Here is a 21,006-nt window from a genome sequence, read left to right on the forward strand (position 1 = left end):
CTTTAATTATGCTTGGTAACCTGAATTTCTGTCTGGCGGCTGGCTTTGATAGCTAGCACTGTGGCGTCAGAACTCAACTGTAATACTTTATTACAGTTAAGAAACTATGTAATTTCTTTATTACAGGTGACTAGATGTGTCAAAAGTCGGTTGCAATAAGAATAATTGGAGACATGCTTTCATACAGGGATTGCAGGCTCTAATGCATTTTAATACAATTGGTTCCCAAAGTTTTACCAGGGAAAAAGTGGTAATACGTCCAAATAATAAGAGGTCTGATTACAATGGAGACTGAAAAAAGTTTTTAGAAACTCTGCATCTTTTTCTGGTGATCGAAAGATTGAGTAGCTTGATATTGATGATTTCACAACTGTATGATTACAATACCGGGCAGCGATGTAGTTACCAAAGATGCACTGATTCCTTAGCTGTTTATGGGTATAGGACAGGTCCTCACTGTGACATGATCATGAAGCTACAGTCTTTCAAGTCAATGACAACAACTTTCAAACTGGGTATCCAAACATCAGTGTGTTGTAGAGTTGTAAACATTGGTCCACTTTCTGGGATCCTTCAACTTTGTATAATCCAGGAACATTATGGTAGCTTTTAGAAGTATATTACATAACGGATTTCTTAGAAATGTTGTGGTTTTCCAGTAGTGTGGGGACAGTTACTTCCACAGAAACTCATGGGAGAAAATGGTTTGATGTATATATAGCTCACCCGTATCCACCTCTACAGTAATACCATAAAACTGAAAAATCGTCCACTTCAGTTCTTTAATACACACTACCTTTGTCACTGGTGTCTGTCTTAAGTATTTGTTATTGGGTTTGTACTAATCACTTCTCTTGGTATACATTTCAATGCATTAACCACACTTTTTCGCTAATATTCAATTGTCTCAGGAAATATTTCTCCCAATTGAACATTGTGGAGGAAAACTGTCATGACAGAAACAAACTTAATTTGGTACAAAGAGCTGGGAAACAAAAATATGCTGTTTTAGAAGGATGTGAAAATAATCATAGTTGAGGAGAGGTAAACCTCAAAGCCTAGTGCCCTGAGTCAGATGTCCTTTGACTCCACACCCAGCCACCTTGAACCAGGCCAACCTTTTTGTTAGGTCTGCGCTGTCTCTTCGAGACATTTAGTAAGTGGCTTTTAAAAGTGCCACCAGAGGCTTTTGCTGGCCTACAGCTTGCGTTCACGAGCTCGTGCACGTGCACAGCTGCCATCTGTGTTTTTATTGCTGCAATCAGGCTCCTCTGCTTGCACTACCCCTCTCCCTTTTCCCCCTCCCTCCTGGTCAGCTTCATTTTTGTCTTCTAGCTGTGAATGCTCCTGCTTCCACCAGGCACACACACTGTTGGAAATGGGAGCCTTTGGTTGGCGCAGGTAAGTACCTGCGACAAGCAGGGACCCTCACCTCCAGTCAGGGTGGGAGATTACCCCTTAAGAATAACCCCTGCTCACCCTCTAGGTTGCGTGGCGCGATCAGTCAAGGCTAATCTTCAGGGCGCAAAGTCAGTTAAGCATTTGTGATTATCCACAGCAAAAACACGGACCCCCCCACAAATGGACACCAGGCTGTAGTATGTAAAAAAATACTGGCACTTTATGTAAAAAATATTAGCTTTGCAGACTTTATCATAAGACCATAAAAACCATGGGATGTAGGATGCACACAATACTTGTCTTTAACTTGGAACTGGTGCTTTCTTTTTAAAAAGGGTCTCTAGGTCATCAAGAACGTTTCAAAAATGCCCAAAAATGAGTCTTTCAGATGCTGTTGCAATAAGGCTAGATGAGGCTTCTTTAGACGTTTCAATGATGTCACAATTATGCTTTCTTATCACGTTTAAACAATGTCAAAATTAGGCTTTCATATCAAGTACTTCAGATTCCTTTTAAAATGCTTTGGCTTCCCCAAAATATAGTTCGTGGTTTGAGAGTGACCCGAGGGGGTAACCACACAGTTTTAGCCTTTAGTTCAATGACCTTCGGACTCTCCCGTCCGGTGCGTGCACGGTACCTGAGGGGGCGCTGATCCACGTGGGCTGTGAGACGCACTCGGGGCGCAGTGCTCACAGGGCCGGTCCGGCTGGTGGCAGACGTCTTCGAGTGCCAGGAGGTTCCCCAGAGGCGGCAGCGGCACGGGGCGGCCAGTACTTCAGTACAGTGCAGCTCTCGGGTGCGGCGCGGCCTCTGGGACAAGGTAGGGGCAAATGGTACGCTTCAGGCGTACGGGGCACCGATGGTACGCTTCAGGCGTACGGGTGAACTTCCTGCACTGCTAGGCGGAGTGCGAGTCGTACCCGGCCGGTCACAACACGCCGGTATGGTTCGCAGGAGCACAGAGGGCAATGCAATTTGTTAGTACGCCTCCAGCGTACTCGTCGGACTTGCTGCACATTGCGTACACGGAGTGCGGGGCGGACTTTGCAGGCAGGTGCGAGGCATCGGGCCACACGAACAGGGTGGTACGTCTCGTAGGGGGCATGAAGGCTGGTGCGGTTGTTGTAAGCCACTGGCGTACGACACGAACAATACAGGGGTGCCGGGCACAAAGCGGGGAAAAGGCTCTTCACTTGCGGAGCGCGACGTCCGGGAGAGGGTGCGCTTTAGCGTACCCGGAGTCTTTGTGGATGCGTTTCTCGGCAAGGGTTCTCCCCTCAGTGGGGAGGCGGCAGGCAGTGCGGGGTCCTTAACAGGAGGGCGAAGCGGGTGTGGGCCGCCCAGCGACACGGTGCGAGGACGGCTCAAGGCAGAGCGGGTCACACGGGGCGGGCAGGCACAGGACGCCTTCGCAGCAGTCCAGGGACACAGGACGCACTTGTAGCGGCTCCAGCGGCAGGGGGAGAGCCAAGCAATTTTTTCACGGATTTAGCAGGCAGGCAGAGTCCAATGTTCCTGGGACTCAGATCAGGGGGCCAGCTCTCTTCCAGGCCCTTGGAGATCATCTTTGAAACACAAGTTTGGTAGAAAGTAGAAATAAAGCAAAGTCTTTTTGCAGAGTTTCTTCCTCTCCTTTGGCAGCAAGGTTCCCACTGTTGGTCAGTCCCCCAGGATAGGGACAGTCTTTCTCCTTCAGCTTCCTCTGGTTCCTTCTCCTCGGGCAGAGGGGGCGTCTTGGTTCACAAGCAGGATCTGCTTTGTTAGGAGTAGAGCCCCTCTTCTTATACCCAGTTTCTTTTGTTCTTACAGGCCAGGGGGGCCTTTGCCTAATCCGGTCAGTCTCTGGAGCACTTTGTTTTGGAGACTCTTGCTGTGGCTTTCAGGTTGCAGGGCAGGGACATCAGACGCTCCGCGGGAGGTGGAGCCAGCATTGTGGTGGCAGAGCACAGCCCTATTCAGAGTCAGGGGGCACTCATCCCACCTAGTTTGGGGGTAATCCCTCTATTCACCACCTGGCAGCCCAGACTGTCCCCTGGAATTTCCCAGCCCTGTCACTCACACAAACCAGACAGCAGATACACATCCTAGCAAAGGCGGACTGAAATGGTTAGGCAAGCAAATGCTAACTTTCTAAAAGTAGCATTTGAAAACACAGGATATTAAAATAAACTTTACTAAAAGAAGTATTTTATCATTCTGAGTTCAGGCATACTAAACTTGACTGTCTACCATGCTCTCTCAGTCTACTGGGATTATAGAGTGTAATAATTCCAGCAGCCCATTCTGGCCTATGGAGAGTAGGTAGCCTTACAATAGTGAAAAACGAAAATGGCTGTAATTCACTATTAGGACATGCCACACACACCAGGGCATGTCCTACCTTATGCTTACAATGCACCTTGCCCTTGGGCATACCATAGGGGTGACTAACATGAAGTTAAGGGAAGGTTTAGGGACTGGCAAGTAGGTGTACTTGCGCAGTTAGCATGACAGTACCAGACTGCACGCAGGTTCTGCAATGGCAGACCTTTGGCACATTTTACTAGACCGCTTCTGTGGGTGGCACTACCAGTGCCGCAAGCCCACCAGCAGCATTTGTATTTACAAGCCCTGGCACTCCTGGTGCACTTTACTGGGGACTAACAGTAAACCAAATAAGCCAATCATGGAAACCAATCAATGTACACACTTTATAGTAGGGAGAGCATATGCACTTTAGCACTGGTCAGCAGTGGTAAAGTGCCCAGAGTCATTATACCAACAAAAAAAGGTCAGCGAGAATATTGGAGGAAGGCAAAAAGTTCAGGGATGACCCTGCCAGGAGGGCCAAGTCCAACGCACACCATCAGTCGTCAGTGCACGCTTTCACCAGGCACCCACACCACCAGCCGTCAGTGCATGCTTCCACCAGGCACACACACCACCAGCCGTCAGTGCGCGCTTCCACCAGGCACACACGCCACCTGCCGTCAGTGCACACTTCCACCAGGCACACACACTACTAGCCGTCAGTGCAGGATTCCACCAGGCACCCACACCACCAGCCGTCAGTGCATGCTTCCACCAGGCACACACACCACCAGCCGTCAGTGCACGATTCCACCAGGCACACACACCATCAGCCATCAGTGCACGCATCCACCAGGCACACACACCACCAGTAAGTGGCTTTTAAAAGTGCCATCAGAGGCTTTTGCTGGCCTACACCTTGCATTCATGCGCTCGTGCACGTGCACGGCTGCCATCTGTGTTTTTATTGCTGTAATCAGGCTCCTCTGCTTGCACTACCGCCCTCCCTCCTGGTCAGCTTCATTTGTGTCTTCTAGCTGTGAATCAGGCTCCTATGCCCGCACTCCCCACTCCCTACTACCCCTCCCTCTTCGTCAGTTTCATTTGTGTCTTCTATCACTGTGAATGCTTCTGCTTCCACCAGGCACACACACCATCAGTCCTCAGTGCAAGCTTTCACCTGGCACACACACCACCAGCTGTCAGTGCACGCTTCCACCAGGAACACACATCACCAGCCCTCAGTGCACGCTTCCACAAGGCACACACACCACCAGCTGTCAGTGCACGCTTCCACCAGGTACAAACACCACCTGCCATCAGTGCACGCTTCCACCAGGCACACACACCACCAGCCGTCAGTGCAGGCTCCCACCAGCTACACACACACCACCAGCCATCAGTGCATGCTTCCACCAGGCACACACACCACCAGCCGTCAGTGCACACTTCCACCAGGCACACACAACAGCCGTCAGTGCACCCTTCCACCAGGCACACACCACGAGCCTTCAGTGCACACTTCCACCAGGCACACACACCTCCAGCCATCAGTGCACGCTTCCACCAAGCACACACACCACCAGCCGTCCGTGCACGCTTCCACCAGGCACACACACCACCAGCCGTCAGTCCGTCAGTGCACGCTACCACCAGGCACACACACCACCAGCCGTCAGTGCATGCTTCCACCAGGCACACACACCACCAGCCCTCAGTGCACGCTTCCACCAGGCACACGAAAATGGCTGTAATTCACTATTAGGACATGCCACACACACCAGGGCATGTCCTACCTTATGCTTACAATGCACCTTGCCCTTGGGCATACCATAGGGGTGACTAACATGAAGTTAAGGGAAGGTTTAGGGACTGGCAAGTAGGTGTACTTGCGCAGTTAGCATGACAGTACCAGACTGCACGCAGGTTCTGCAATGGCAGACCTTTGGCACATTTTACTAGACCGCTTCTGTGGGTGGCACTACCAGTGCCGCAAGCCCACCAGCAGCATTTGTATTTACAAGCCCTGGCACTCCTGGTGCACTTTACTGGGGACTAACAGTAAACCAAATAAGCCAATCATGGAAACCAATCAATGTACACACTTTATAGTAGGGAGAGCATATGCACTTTAGCACTGGTCAGCAGTGGTAAAGTGCCCAGAGTCATTATACCAACAAAAAAAGGTCAGCGAGAATATTGGAGGAAGGCAAAAAGTTCAGGGATGACCCTGCCAGGAGGGCCAAGTCCAACGCACACCATCAGTCGTCAGTGCACGCTTTCACCAGGCACCCACACCACCAGCCGTCAGTGCATGCTTCCACCAGGCACACACACCACCAGCCGTCAGTGCGCGCTTCCACCAGGCACACACGCCACCTGCCGTCAGTGCACACTTCCACCAGGCACACACACTACTAGCCGTCAGTGCAGGATTCCACCAGGCACCCACACCACCAGCCGTCAGTGCATGCTTCCACCAGGCACACACACCACCAGCCGTCAGTGCACGATTCCACCAGGCACACACACCATCAGCCATCAGTGCACGCATCCACCAGGCACACACACCACCAGTAAGTGGCTTTTAAAAGTGCCATCAGAGGCTTTTGCTGGCCTACACCTTGCATTCATGCGCTCGTGCACGTGCACGGCTGCCATCTGTGTTTTTATTGCTGTAATCAGGCTCCTCTGCTTGCACTACCGCCCTCCCTCCTGGTCAGCTTCATTTGTGTCTTCTAGCTGTGAATCAGGCTCCTATGCCCGCACTCCCCCCTCCCTACTACCCCTCCCTCTTCGTCAGTTTCATTTGTGTCTTCTATCACTGTGAATGCTTCTGCTTCCACCAGGCACACACACCATCAGTCCTCAGTGCAAGCTTTCACCTGGCACACACACCACCAGCTGTCAGTGCACGCTTCCACCAGGAACACACATCACCAGCCCTCAGTGCACGCTTCCACAAGGCACACACACCACCAGCTGTCAGTGCACGCTTCCACCAGGTACAAACACCACCTGCCATCAGTGCACGCTTCCACCAGGCACACACACCACCAGCCGTCAGTGCAGGCTCCCACCAGCTACACACACACCACCAGCCATCAGTGCATGCTTCCACCAGGCACACACACCACCAGCCGTCAGTGCACACTTCCACCAGGCACACACAACAGCCATCAGTGCACCCTTCCACCAGGCACACACCACGAGCCTTCAGTGCACACTTCCACCAGGCACACACACCTCCAGCCATCAGTGCACGCTTCCACCAAGCACACACACCACCAGCCGTCCGTGCACGCTTCCACCAGGCACACACACCACCAGCCGTCAGTCCGTCAGTGCACGCTACCACCAGGCACACACACCACCAGCCGTCAGTGCATGCTTCCACCAGGCACACACACCACCAGCCCTCAGTGCACGCTTCCACCAGGCACACACACCATCTGCCATCAGCGCACATTTTCATCAGGCACACACACTACCAGCCGTCAGTGCACAATTCCATCAGGAACACACACCATCAGCCGTCAGTGCACGCTTCCACCAGGCACACACAGTAAGTGGCTTTTAAAAGTGCCACCAGAGGCTTTTGCTGGCCTACACCTTGCATTCACGCGCTCCTGCACGTGCACGACTGCCATCGGTGTTTTTATTTCTGTAATCAGGCTCCTCTGCTTGCACTACCCCCCTCCCTCCTGGTCAGCTTCATTTGTGTCTTCTAGCTGTGAATCATGCTCCTCTGCCCGCACTCCCCCCTCCCTTCTACCAATCCCTCTTCGTCAGTTTCATTTGTGTCTTCTATCACTGTGAATGCTTCTGCTTCCACCATGCACACACACCATCAGTCGTCAGTGCAAGCTTTCAACTGGCACACACACCACCAGTCGTCAGTGCATGCTTACACCAGGCACACACACCACCAGCCATCAGTGCACGCTTCCACCAGGCACACACACCACCAGCAGTCAGTGCACGCTTCCACCAGGCACACACACCACCAGCCATCAGTGCACGCTTCCACCAGGCACACACACCATCAGCCGTCAGTGCACGCTTTCACCGGGCACACACACCACCAGCCGTCAGTGCACGCTTTCACCAGGCACACACACTAATAGCTGTCAGTGCATGCTTTCACCAGGAACACACACCACCAGCCGTCAGTGCAGCAGGCAGGCTCTTCGCAGAGTTTCTTGGTAAATATGTGTTCGATGCCTGGGAGGGAGTGGGTCGAGTTTCCTTAAACCATGCTGAGTATGCAGGTGCAGTGCATGAACTCCTGTGTGAGTGAGTCATGCTGCCTGGGGTTCACTCACTCCACACTTGTAAATTACTCCTGCACCAGGCTTTTTCTCATTTGCAAAGTTCGGCGCATGCGCACAGCTAGGCAGCCCCCACACTCCCAGGAATGACTGCTTCCTACAACCAGAATGGAAACAACATTCAGAGCAATGTAAAACAAGTTCATTTGATGCAAAGAACTAATAACAAAAACCATGTCCAGCTATTGTAGATCTGGAAACTTAAACAAAACAGCAACAAAAACCAAACAAGCATTGGCATAGCCAATAGGTCTCGCTTTTTGGACCCTATAAGTATTTAGTTATGCAGCACAATAAATATCCTTGGTGCAACAACACCAACTGTTGCATGGCTAAACACTTATAAGTTCCCAAATGCGAGACCTATCGGCTATGCCATTGCTTGTTTAAATAGCGCACTGTGGTAGTGTTCTCTCTGAGGATCTGAACAGATTTTCCACACACGGAAGGGCAGAAGGCTACTAGGACCATCTCTGCACCCATCAGTTTCAGCAAGTCAAAATGGTGTGGTTACTCTGCTGAAGGCCAAGCTCTGCTGATTAGGATGTCATTCAGACCTACAGCATAAATTAATGGAAGAGGTTTGCCTTTTGAAGACCTTCAGGCTGCGGGACTAAACTGAATAATGCAGGTACTAAGTTCCCCCACAACCATGAATCAATGATGATTAGAAAACCAATGTGTAGTCTCTGTTAGTACATCAGAGGACATTGATTTTATCCATGTTTTGCATACTTTCTGACTGCTATACCACCGGTGGCAGCCATAAACAACGGGTGGTGGGGCCAGGAGGCGTTGTGTGTGCGGCGGGGGCTGATATACAATATTTTTTCTTTTGAACATACCTTTTGCTGCCGGCCACCTCCAGTGTTGCGTCTTGTCGTGCCGCCTCCACTCTTCCTGCTTGCTGGTCCCACAGACCCTGGGAGGGACAGACTCCCTGTCCAATCGCCACACTGGATTGGTCTGAGCAGTGAGGAAAGACACCCTGCTCAGACCAGGGAGTAGTTGGGGTTTCTCCAGCCAAGCTGCTCAATGCATCTGGGCTGGAGAAAACCTAAGTGTGCATGTGTGTTTTGGTCGGCCGGCCAAACGCACTTGAGCACTTAGGGAGTGGAGTGCACTGGCACTCCTCCTTCTCCTTCCCATGCCTCGTCTCGCCCCTCCCAACACTACTGGCTAAGAGCCGGCAAATGTTAAATAAAACGATGCAAGAACATTGTGTTATTTGCTGGCTCTGAGCCAGGCAGTGGGGCGATGCTCCTCCGCCATTGCGGAGGAGCTGACACTGTGCTAAACATTACCAGTCACCATTCATATCAACATCAGGAAATATGAAAATAATTAGAGAAAAGCAACACTTAATATGTTTATAAGCAAAAGATTATGATGCAGTTAAAGCTATCACTTCTTTCTTAGCCTTCCTTCCCTTGCTACTTTCTTTCTTCCTATTAACTTCTTTCCTTAATTTCCTACTTTTCTTTACAAATTCCTACCTTACTATAGAAATCTATTCATTCATGCTGTAGAGGGAGACTGCGGAGATATGTTTACTGTAGAAAGCTATGAAGGCTGCATGTGTCATGCAATGCAATATAATGCAAGTTAAGGGTGCAATGTGTAGTCACCAATTACCTGAATTGTTGCATTTCCTGTTGTCCGCCCCGTTCCATCGCGGCTGGTGCCGTTTGTGTGGAGGGTGAGACGTGCCGCCATCTTTGGTGTAGCCGGACCAGACTTACCGGTCTAGCTATCACGGGAGGCAGGCCATATAAACAATGTGCATTCAGGAGCGCAGCGGACGAGCGCAGCGGGCGCGACGAATGCGTGCCGAAGTCGCGCACAAGTCAAGCCCGTCTGCGCCCATCCGCGGCAGACCGGGGCTCGGGGCCAGACCCCCTGGTCAAATATATAATTACACCGCTGCATCGCTGCTGTCATTAAGACCCTCTGACAGCGCTACCTTCTCCCCGCCCGCTCACATTTTAAAGCGCGCCGCCATGTATGGTATTCTAAAACCTGATTTTATGCTCACAAAAGCCTCTAAGCCCTCACCACGGTTTACTCCCTTATCCCCACATGTGCCTCAGACTACTCTAAAATGTTTATACTTAAACACTAGGTCCATGGTAAAACACCACTTGGACATCTTCCTTCTGCTTCAGGCCGAACAACCAGACCTTCTATGTCTATCTGAGACTTGGCTTAATGATGCATCCCTACCTGACATCCTGGCGGCAGTTCCCGCTGAGTATTATATACTGCATGTCGATAGGCCAGCTGGTAAGAGGGGCGGAGGGGTCGCTGCGATCATTCGCAAAAACCTTAAAGTCTCTCTTCTACCATCTCTTGATCTGACAGGATCAGATAATATAATTTTTAAAATGGATGTGGACACTGGATCACTCCTCGTGATCGTCATTTATCGCCCCCCTCAAAATATGCCTACTTTTGCTGCATCCCTATCGGAACAACTTGCCCCCCTCATTATTTCCCATGACAAAATTGTACTGCTGGGTGATTTTAATCTCTGGCTGGACTCGGTGGAGTCTGACTCTCAGGCAGCCACACTGAAGGAAACTCTCTCTGATTTTAATCTCATCCAACACATTCACCTTCCTACACATGAGAAAGGGCACAGCCTTGACCAAATTTGGTCTCAAAACATCTCTTTGGCAGTTAACTCCATCCTGCCTTGCATTTGGTCGGACCACTTTTTGATCAATTTCATCATGACCATTGCAAAAAATAGCAAACCTCTGTCTCAACAAGGTGGAAGGCAAGAATGTGGAAGAATGTTGACATTCCGGCCTTTCTCCAACTACTAACCTCTACCTGTCCTTCATTTGATCTGGACATAGAGAAATCAGAAGAGGTTTTCTCCGAATGGCTACTTCAGGCAGCTGAAGCTCATGCTCCCTGTGTTAACTTCTCCCGCTCTCGCCCCAATGATGCTCACAGGTGGTTTACACCTCACCTGAAAACCTTTAAACTTAAGGTTCGTCAAATGGAGCGCAAGTGGCGCGTAGCCTATTTAGAACATGACAGAGCCAACTTTCGTAAGGCCCGCAGGGAATACCAAAATCTCATCCTAAAATGCAAAACTAATTATTTTTCGGATAAAATTCTCAAGGCCCAAAACAAGTCAAAAGAGCTGTTCAATATTGTGGAAAATCTCTGCTCTAGCGACAGAACTTCTCTCCCAATGGTTCCTACCCAAGAGCTTTGTAACACACTTAACTCTTTTTTCTTTGATAAAATTTGCACTATCAAGCAAAGTATTCCCATTACTCAGCCCCCTCTTTTGTTTGCTGACACTTTGTACAACCCTGCCACCTTAAATTCCTACCCCCTCATAGACAATATCAAATTACTCAAACTTTTAACCAAAGTTAAAACTGGCTCCCCTGATGACATTTGCCCTCCTCACATCCTGAAAGAAGTGGGCACCAATCTTCCCGGATGCCTACTCTCTTTATTGAATGGGTCACTCGTACAGGGCAAAGTTCCATGCAACCTGAAAAAAGCTCTTCTCGTTCCCCTCATAAAAAAGGCAGGAGCTAACCCGCTAGATCCCATCAATTATAGACCCATATCGTTGTTGCCATACTGTGCCAAACTGCTGGAGTCACATGTTTGTGAAATTATCTCCAGCTTTTTGGAAAAATCTGAGTACTTGGCACCGAATCAAGCAGGGTTCCGTCCTTGCCACTCCACTGAGGCGGTCATCCTCTCGGTGTTAAATACTTTGAGGCGGAATGCAGATGCAGGAATCCATCAGGCGCTTGTGCTACTGGACCTCTCTGCTGCGTTCGACACGGTCGACCACACCATCTTGGTCGACCGTGTCGAGCAGGCAGGTCTCAGGGGCCCCGCATTGAGCTGGATCCGTTCTTTCATCACGGGCCGTACACAATCGGTCAGATTGGGCTCCTTCTCTGCTCCCACTATACCAACCACCTGCGGGGTACCACAAGGTTCCTCGTTATCTCCCCTTCTTTTTAATGTATACCTACGCCCTCTCTTGCACTCCCTACGGAATGCTAATGTAACTATCTTTAACTATGCGGATGATTTGCAGCTCATCTTCCCTCTTAACACCATGGACTCAGTGGGCGAATTCCAAAGAACTATGTCCCACATATTGAGTTGGATGAGCTGCAATCATCTGAAGCTCAACCCGGGCAAGACCGAGCTGGTCCTGCCCGGACAGAGCTCACTTAGTTGGAATTCCAACTTTTGGCCTACTAATATGGGAGCGCCCCCTACTAAGTCTTCCGTGGTTAAAAGCCTAGGTATCTTCATCAGCGAGGATCTCTCGCTAAAAAGACAGGTTGGAGCGGTGGTATCTTCCAGTATCTTTCAATTGAAGAAAATAAAAAAAATTGCTCGCTTCTTTTCTTCAGCAGCCCTCACACAGATCGTCCTCTCCTTGGTTCTGTCCAGGCTGGATTTTTCTAACAGTCTTTATCTTGGCCTCCAAACTGGAGAGGTTAAACGTCTCCAGCTTGTTCAGAACCAAGCCGCCAGGCTCCTTCTGAATATACCCAGGAGGCAATCCATCAGATCGGGCCTTAAGCAGCTACACTGGTTGCCAGTCGAGCAACGTGTGGCCTTTAAGGCCGGGTGTATTCTGTTCAGGTCTCTGAATGATTCTGGCCCTTCATTCATCAGAGATCTATTAAAAAAATACTGCCCCTCCCGTCACCTTCGATCCACCTATAAATCACTCCTAATTGTACTTCCATTCAAAAGGAAGCGCCTCGGAGGTAGCTGTTTCGACCACCATGCTGCTGTTCTTTGGAATTCTCTTCCCCTCCATATAAAACTGAATGATAACATCCTCAGCTTTAGACAATCCCTGAAAACCTGGCTGTTCTCTCAAGCTTATTACTGATAGCACAGCTTCTTTCTTTGACTGCCTTGCCTGGTTCCTCCTGCAGCGCCATGAAGCCTCCGGGCGTACGAGCGCTTAACAAATCCCAACTAACATTAACATTAACATTAACAATGTATAAGTTGAAAACTAACTTTTTGATTTGCTAGTTTGTGGACATCAACCTCATTTCATGACAATTAGCCAGACTGCGAAAATGTCTCCTGCCTTAGCTCTCAAAATGAGAACAGTGTCATCCTTTGCACTGCATGGAAATGAGACCAAACGCCAAAATGAGACAGCCACCTCCCAAAAACAAGAGCAAATGGACAAAACCCCACAGGTAAGCCTTTTGTCATACAGCTCTTGTGTGTGTGTTAATGCTGTATGCTCACTGGAGCGTACTCGAGATCCACCTATTATTCGGCCTGTGTATATTTCACAAATTCCAAAATTAGGCAGTAGCTCCTGGCGGTTTTCAATGATAAGAAGGTTGGACACCTCATGCCTAGACAGTCTCTTTTGGGGCAGGCCGAGGCTGTTCTGCATATGGTTGGTATTGGATAAGCTGAAAAAACACCGATTGATTGAAATGTACCAGTGGTGCAGACTGATATAAGCATTTTAAAAAGGAGCCCTTCAATGGGAGGCAAACGACAAAATAAATCGAGGCAGTGGCTTACCGAAAGGACTAGGGTTATTGATCCTCAGGCATCGGGATACGGTGTCCCCTCCAGAGACATGCGTGCCAAACCTGAAGATGAGAAAAAGGGGTTATTTTCGAGTGGAATATTTAAAGCAATTTATAAAAAGCGTGTTCGTTTTTCATGCAAAATGATGCGAAAATCACACCCTGAAGGTTCACAGCACTCTCATTCCGATTGGAAAGGTAAACTCGATTCAGGTGTAAAATCCTGTTAGTGCTTGAATCAGGATTAGAATTTATGCAAAATTAACGAATAGACACATCGCTTTGTGCGAAAAAAAACACATGATACTGTACTCAATACTCCAAGTTCAACAGCCCAGAATGGAAAAAATGTGGTATTAACACATTATCCCACATTCCAACTTGTTGAACTCAGGCTGGTGGAAATACTTCACCAAAGATGGTACTGTTATTGTTCTGGGGAAGGTGGCGTTCATATGGTCTGCAAAGCGGTTGGCATTTCCATGCTTAGTGGTATCTGATTGGTTGCTAGCGGGAAAGTAGGATGGCTTTGGGTTGAGCAATGGCATGTAGGAGGCCGGTACACAGTCTAAATATCGATTCCTCATTGTCGACCTACACAAATATCGAGTTGGAAATATCGAAGGTACAGAATTTCGATGTCAAGAATATCGTTGGACAGAATATCGACCCTTAGGTAAGTAATATCAAATTTATTTATATCAATGTAAGTAATATCGAAGTTAGTAATAGCGATAGCATATATATCGATGTAACTAATTTCGATGTTACTAATATCGATAGTTGTATTATTTTTATGTATTTAATTATGTATTTGTAATATGTTTTTGTTAAGTATTTAACTTTTTTTAAATTATATGTGTATTATTTTCATGTATTAATAATGTTATTTTTAAGTAAGTGTTATGTTTTAGTACCGGAGCCGGTTGTGGGTTTATAGGGGAATAGGGTGGGAAGTAATTAAAATATACTTAATTAATAATTTTTAGGATTATAAATTAATTTTAATTAATTTTTGTTTTTATTTCTGTAGTGGGTTGTGGGTTTATAGGGGAATTGGGTGGGAAGTAATTTAATTGTAATTAATTAATGATTTATAATTAATAATTGATAATTTATTTTTTAATTGGTAATTAATGTTTTTAATTGTTATTTAATTTTTGTAATTGGTAATTCATGTTTGTAATTGGGAAATCATTTTTGTAATTGGTAATTAATTATTGAATTGGGAAATAATTTTGTTAATTGGCAAATAATATTTTTAATTGGTAATTATTTCCTATGAATTAGAAAATAATTGTAATTAATTGGTAATCAATGTTTTATAAAAAGTATTATTTGGTATAAAAAATAATTTGATTTTTTTATTCATTTTTAATTGTGAATTAATTTTGAATAATAATTTTTTGTAATGAAAAAGATTTTATTGTTTAATATTTATTATTTGGTGAGTAATATGTATTAATTAATATTTATTGGTATTTGTTGTTAATTTATTGTTAATTAATTATTCAAATGAAATTGCTTTTAATAATTATCAATTGTTTGTACATGATGTAGATTTATTTTAAAATTTAATTATACATTATTTTAAATATAAAAATTATTTATAAGTGTGTTATATTTAAATTCTCCGCTATCCAACGCTTTCCCTACTGTTGCACCCTCTGGAGTTGGAATAGTAATTTTTACCCCTACGCTATCCAACGCTTTCCTTACTGTTGCGCCCATTGGAGTTGGAATAGTAATTTTTACCCCTACACTATCTAACGCTTTCCCTACTGTTGCACCCTCTGGAGTTGGAATAGTAATTTTTACCCCTACGCTATCCAACACTTTCCTTACTGTTACACACTCTGGAGTTGGAATAGTAATTTTTACCCCTATGCTATCCAACGCTTTCCCTACTGTTGCACCCTTTGGAGTTGGAATAGTAATTTTTACCCCTACACTATCCAACCCTTTCCTTACTGTTGCACCCTCTGGAGTTGGAATAGTAATTTTTACCCCTACGCTATCCAACGCTTTCCTTACTGTTACACACTCTGGAGTTGGAATAGTAATTTTTATCCCTACGCTATCTAATGTTTTCCCTACTGTTACACCCTCTGGAGTTGGAATAGTAATTTTTACCCCTACGCCATCCAACGCTTTCCCTAGAGTTGCACCCTCTAGAATTGGAATGATAATTTGTACCCCTACGCTATCCAACGCTTTCCTTACTGTTACACCCTCTGGAGTTGGAATAGTAATTTGTATCCCTAAGCTATCCAATGTTTTCCCTACTGTTACACCCTCTGGAGTTGGAATAGTAATTTTTACCCCTATGCTATCCAACGCTTTCCGTACTGTTCCACTCTCTGGAGTGGAAATAGTAATTTTTATCCCTACGCTATCCGACGCTTTCCCTACTGTTGCACTCTCTGGAGTGGGAATAGTAATTTTTACCCCTATACTATCCAACGTTTTCCCTACTGTTTCACTCTATGGAGTTGGAATAGTAATTTTTACCCACCCGCTATCCAACGCTTTTCCTACTGTTGCACTCTCTGGAGTGGGAATAGTAATTTTACCCCTACGCTATCCAACACTTTCCTTACTGTTACACACTCTGGAGTTGGAATAGTAATTTTTACAACTACGCTATCCAACGCTTTCCCTACTGTTGCACCCTTTGGAGTTGGAATAGTAATTTTTACCCCTACACTATCCAACCCTTTCCTTACTGTTGCACCCTCTGGAGTTGGAATAGTAATTTTTACCCCTACGCTATCCAACGCTTTCCTTACTGTTACACACTCTGGAGTTGGAATAGTAATTTTTATCCCTACGCTATCTAATGTTTTCCCTACTGTTACACCCTCTGGAGTTGGAATAGTAATTTTTACCCCTACGTCATCCAACGCTTTCCCTACTGTTGCACCCTCTAGAGTTGGAATGATAATTTGTACCCCTACGCTATCCAACGCTTTCCTTACTGTTACACCCTCTGGAGTTGGAATAGTAATTTGTATCCCTAAGCTATCCAATGTTTTCCCTACTGTTACACCCTCTGGAGTTGGAATAGTAATTTTTACCCCTTCGCAATCCAATGTTTTCCCTACTGTTACACCCTCTGGAGTTGGAATAGTAATTTTTACCCCTATGCTATCCAACGCTTTCCGTACTGTTCCACTCTCTGGAGTGGAAATAGTAATTTTTACCCCTACGCTATCCAACGCTTTCCCTACTGTTGCACTCTCTGGAGTGGGAATAGTAATTTTTACCCCTATACTATCCAACGTTTTCCCTACTGTTTCACTCTATGGAGTTGGAATAGTAATTTTTACCCACCCGCTATCCAACGCTTTTCCTACTGTTGCACTCTCTGGAGTGGGAATAGTAATTTTTACCCCTACGCTATCCAACGCTTTCCCTACTGTTGCACTCTCTGGAGTGGGAATAGTAATTTTTACCCCTACGCTATCCAACGTTTTCCCTACTGTTTCACTCTCTGGAGTTGGAATAGTAATTTATACCCCTACGCTATCCAACGCATTCCCTACTGTTGCACACTCTGGAGTGGGAATAGTAATTTTTACCCCTATGCTATCCAACGCTTTCCCTACTGTTGCACTCTCTGGAGTGGGGACAGTATTTTTTTACCCTTACGCTATCCAACGTTTTCCCTACTGTTTCACTCTCTGGAGTGGGAAAGAGTAATTTTTACCCTTACGCTATTTAACGCTTTCCCTACTGTTTAATTTTCTGGAGTGGGAATAGTAATTTTACATTCTACGCTATCCAATGTTTTCATTACTGTAGTTTTCTTTGGACTTTAAATAGTAGTGTTATTTATTTATGTATTTATATTTTTGTATTATTTTAGATACTGTTGTATTTAATTAAGTTTTAAAATATTGAAAGTATATTTAATTTTTTTAATTTATTAAATATATTTGTTTATTTTTATTTATGTTATTATTTTATGTGTGTAGATATTTTTGTAATTTATGGTATACTTTAATAATTTATAAGTAATTAAAATAATTAATAAAATGTATTATTAGGTAAGTATATATTATATGTTATGTTTATTTTTAATAAAAGTTATATTATTCAATATGTATTATTTATTAATTTTAAACATTAAAAATGTTTAAATATGTTTCTTTTATTTATAAGTATTATTTACTTTATTTTACTTTTCTTTAACAGAAAAAAACGATGTTGTTAATTACGATATTTTTAACATCAATATTTTGGTTTCGATATTTTTGTACTTACCATGTTGTAGATAGGGTGTCGATATACTTGCCTTCGATATTCCAGCTTCGATGTTCTGTAGGCCGATATTATGTCCCTCGATATTCTGTCATAGATTCGTAGGAGGCCATGTCTCAGACCTCAGCACGTGCTTTAGTTGCACTTCTCAGGTTTCAATAATCATGGGTGTGTTAAGAAGCAGTATGGAACAATGAGGAAGGCCGGAGGGGGTCTGGAAGAGTCAATCATTCAATCAAAAGATATGTTTATTTAGGCCATTGGCCATTAAACAATACAGCCTTGTCTCCCTTCGGGGATACCTTCTGCGACTAGGTAGGTAGATAGTCATCAATGTTAATTGTGTATGCAGGACTGTCCTATTGTGGGTGGGGACTCCGATATACTTCCTGCCGGTGGACCTTTTGTCCATCACAGAGATCCTGGAAAAAAAAACTTTCAAATGCATCCTCAGATGCTGGGAGAGCACACCAGGCACAACATGGACCTTCTTAGTTTTAGAAATCCAGGAGAAGTACCCTCGCTTTGGAAACCATGCCCAGATATGAAATATGTGACATACCTTTCACCATGGCATGATGGGACTTTTCCTCTAAAGCAACTTCTGTAGGGCATGCAAGAGACATTTTGGGGGGGAAATGTCTGCCTGTAGGTTTGCCAATGACCTGTGTGGCAGAAGGCGGAGGGGTTTGGAGAAATGATCCAGCACTCTGAGGGGGCAAACGGAAGTGAGTGAGCATAAGCCAAAGTGCCTGCCATGCAGGAGTAGGAAATGGGATAATGTGTATGAGGAAAGGGAGTGTTGGTAATTGCACCAACCCTGACAAGGCGAGCAGAAGCCATAAGGCATCATCCAGCCTCTGTGGGTGTGAAAGAACAAGGAGTGGTGGATTATACATCTCATCTTTTCAAAGGAGGAGTCACACAGGTAAACTGTAGTCAGTGGCTACACAGCGCAAATCATTGTGGGTAGAGCCAGGACACATACGTTTCCCCTGAATCAAGGTGAGATTTACGCAGCTTTTGTAATCCACTGGGGAAGTTACTTTAGACTATACAAAGGAAGGCATGTTTGTGGCAGTTTGGGAAAGCAGTCAACATGGCAATGACTTCGGACATGGATGTGCACCAGGCTGAAAACAGGATCTCCGTGAATAAAACACTTGGTTGTCTTTCATGACAGCCAAGCGTGATGTGGCACAAGGTTTGAAATAGATGAGGAGGAGCTCATTAGTGGACCATCTTTGAATGTGAGTATAATCTGTAAAAAGAGAAGATTTGGCATTCAGCAGAAAGGATATTCAGTGTGAGTTTGGGCAATTGTGGGGAGCGGGCCAGGGGAAAGGATGAGCGATGAACGATGAATGGATGGCGAAATGGCCTGTTCGATAATAGGGGCACTATTGAACTTCATACGTGTCAGTTTCCTCTCAATGTATGGGGAGGCTTCATATTTCAAATGTATAATAATAAAAAACAGGTTTGTATAGGCGGGCAAGGCAGAGTTCAATGGGGTGATAAGAATTCAATATGGGAGCTCTGAGGCCAAACACAAATGTGGTACTGCCATATTAAGTGGTTGCACCAACTCCAGAACGACGAGATGCGAAATGGACTCGCGGAAGCCACGTAGGTGGGGGGACGGAGAGAACACGGTCTTGAGAGGCTTTTTCTGAGCTGGCACTTGAAATGCCAAAGGAAGGGAAGTTCAGTTTAATCTTGCATGAAGTGTGTTCATTTTGTTGAGGAGTAGAGATGTTGGAATAGACTAGCACTGGTCCATTCAGTAGGCAGGCTTGCCAGAGCTGTCGCTCCAGGTAAGAAGAAGCTCCAGTACCTCTGGGGCTGCACCGGCTAAGTGAGCGGTCAAGCTTGCAGGAGCACAGGGAATGCCAAGAAAATAAAACCGGATGGTAGTCAGAACTGGGCCAGTAAGTGGTCAGGCTTGGAGGAAGCCCAGGATGTTCAAAGGAACAAATGCCCAAAACATCAATAGAAAGTAAAACAGCTGATTGGTTTGCCAGGGGACCAGGAGTTCTAGAGAAAGGAGAACGCTTTAATACTGCAGATGTAAGGCTGGCGTGAAGTGTTACATCTGGTAGAGGGGTGGATTTGTTATTGGTGGTGGCGGTGACAGAGAGGATGCTGTAATCGTTCAATGCTTATAGGTTTTTGCTAGTGTGTTAGGCGATGGGGCGGAGCATGAGTTGTTAATGAGTTCTACCCTGCCTCGACAATAAAACAAGCTTTTATCAAAAGAAAGCTGTGTAGCTCTCTATTCTATCTCAATATCCTGAGGAAAACACTGAACCAGTCTAACGTCATTAGTGCTTTTAACTTCCATTTATTACAGAGTTCAAATCATTAGATAACACCAAGTCAGTGTTTTTGTACACCTCAGTAGTCTGTTGCACCGAGATTTACAGACAATATTTAAACATAGCGAGCATGCTTGGTACACAAACCTGATCATAGGTCCCTTTGCTGGACTTTTGGGATGAGGCCCTGTCATTTGGAAATAGAGCGGACATCCTGTCACTGACATCCTCATGGGGATAACTGTGGGCGTTAGATCTCCAACCTGTAAAAAAAAAAAAAAAAAAAAAAAAATCATCTCCTAAAAAAGATATACTGTTCTAATTTAAGACTGTTGCACAATAAATCCCAAAGCCCATCTACATACTGAACAGCCCTGTACATCCTTTTATCAAGGGGTTCACCACAGAATCAAGGCACATGCATAAGTACTGAGATCAACATCTTCGCCAAAAGACATCCAGTTTTCACCTTCACTAATGCCGGGAGCAAGTTCTAGAAAAAAGACATAATCTAAAGTCTCAAAATCATTTCACAATCACAGACAAGTAACTACTAACAAGGTTGATAAAACATAGATTTACTTGTATACTTACAAGCGACCCATTAACATGAAAAAATAATTCCATTCAGTTTAGAAAGAATTACAGCTGGTCGATGCTCCTTCCTTCATGTTTAAGAATGGGCCCTGACAGATGGCACTTTTAACAATAAATGACTAGGAAGTAAATGGTGTATGAGCAACAAAACAGCAACGGCTGGTACTATCTGAGGAGAAAAAGTTAAGCACTGGTCCCCTGAAGGCAGACTGTGGTCAGGAGGATCCAATCATAATCACA

The 21,006-nt window shown here is 45.6% G+C and overlaps 1 protein-coding gene across 1 annotated transcript in view; it reads right to left on the reverse strand.

Annotated features, from left to right (window-relative positions):
* Nucleotides 1-21,006, reverse strand: part of DLEC1 (DLEC1 cilia and flagella associated protein) — a 712,951-nt gene that overhangs the window by 150,085 nt on the left and 541,860 nt on the right. The window contains exons 28-29 of the mRNA XM_086940885.1: nt 20,317-20,432; nt 13,581-13,651 (exon numbers count right to left, since the gene is read on the reverse strand). Coding sequence (XP_086797011.1) covers nt 13,581-13,651; nt 20,317-20,432 — 187 coding nt within the window. The remainder of the gene's footprint in view (nt 1-13,580; nt 13,652-20,316; nt 20,433-21,006) is intronic.

This window comes from Lissotriton vulgaris, chromosome 10 (genome assembly GCF_964263255.1).
Source record: "Lissotriton vulgaris chromosome 10, aLisVul1.2, whole genome shotgun sequence".
Taxonomy (NCBI): Eukaryota; Metazoa; Chordata; class Amphibia; order Caudata; family Salamandridae; genus Lissotriton; species Lissotriton vulgaris.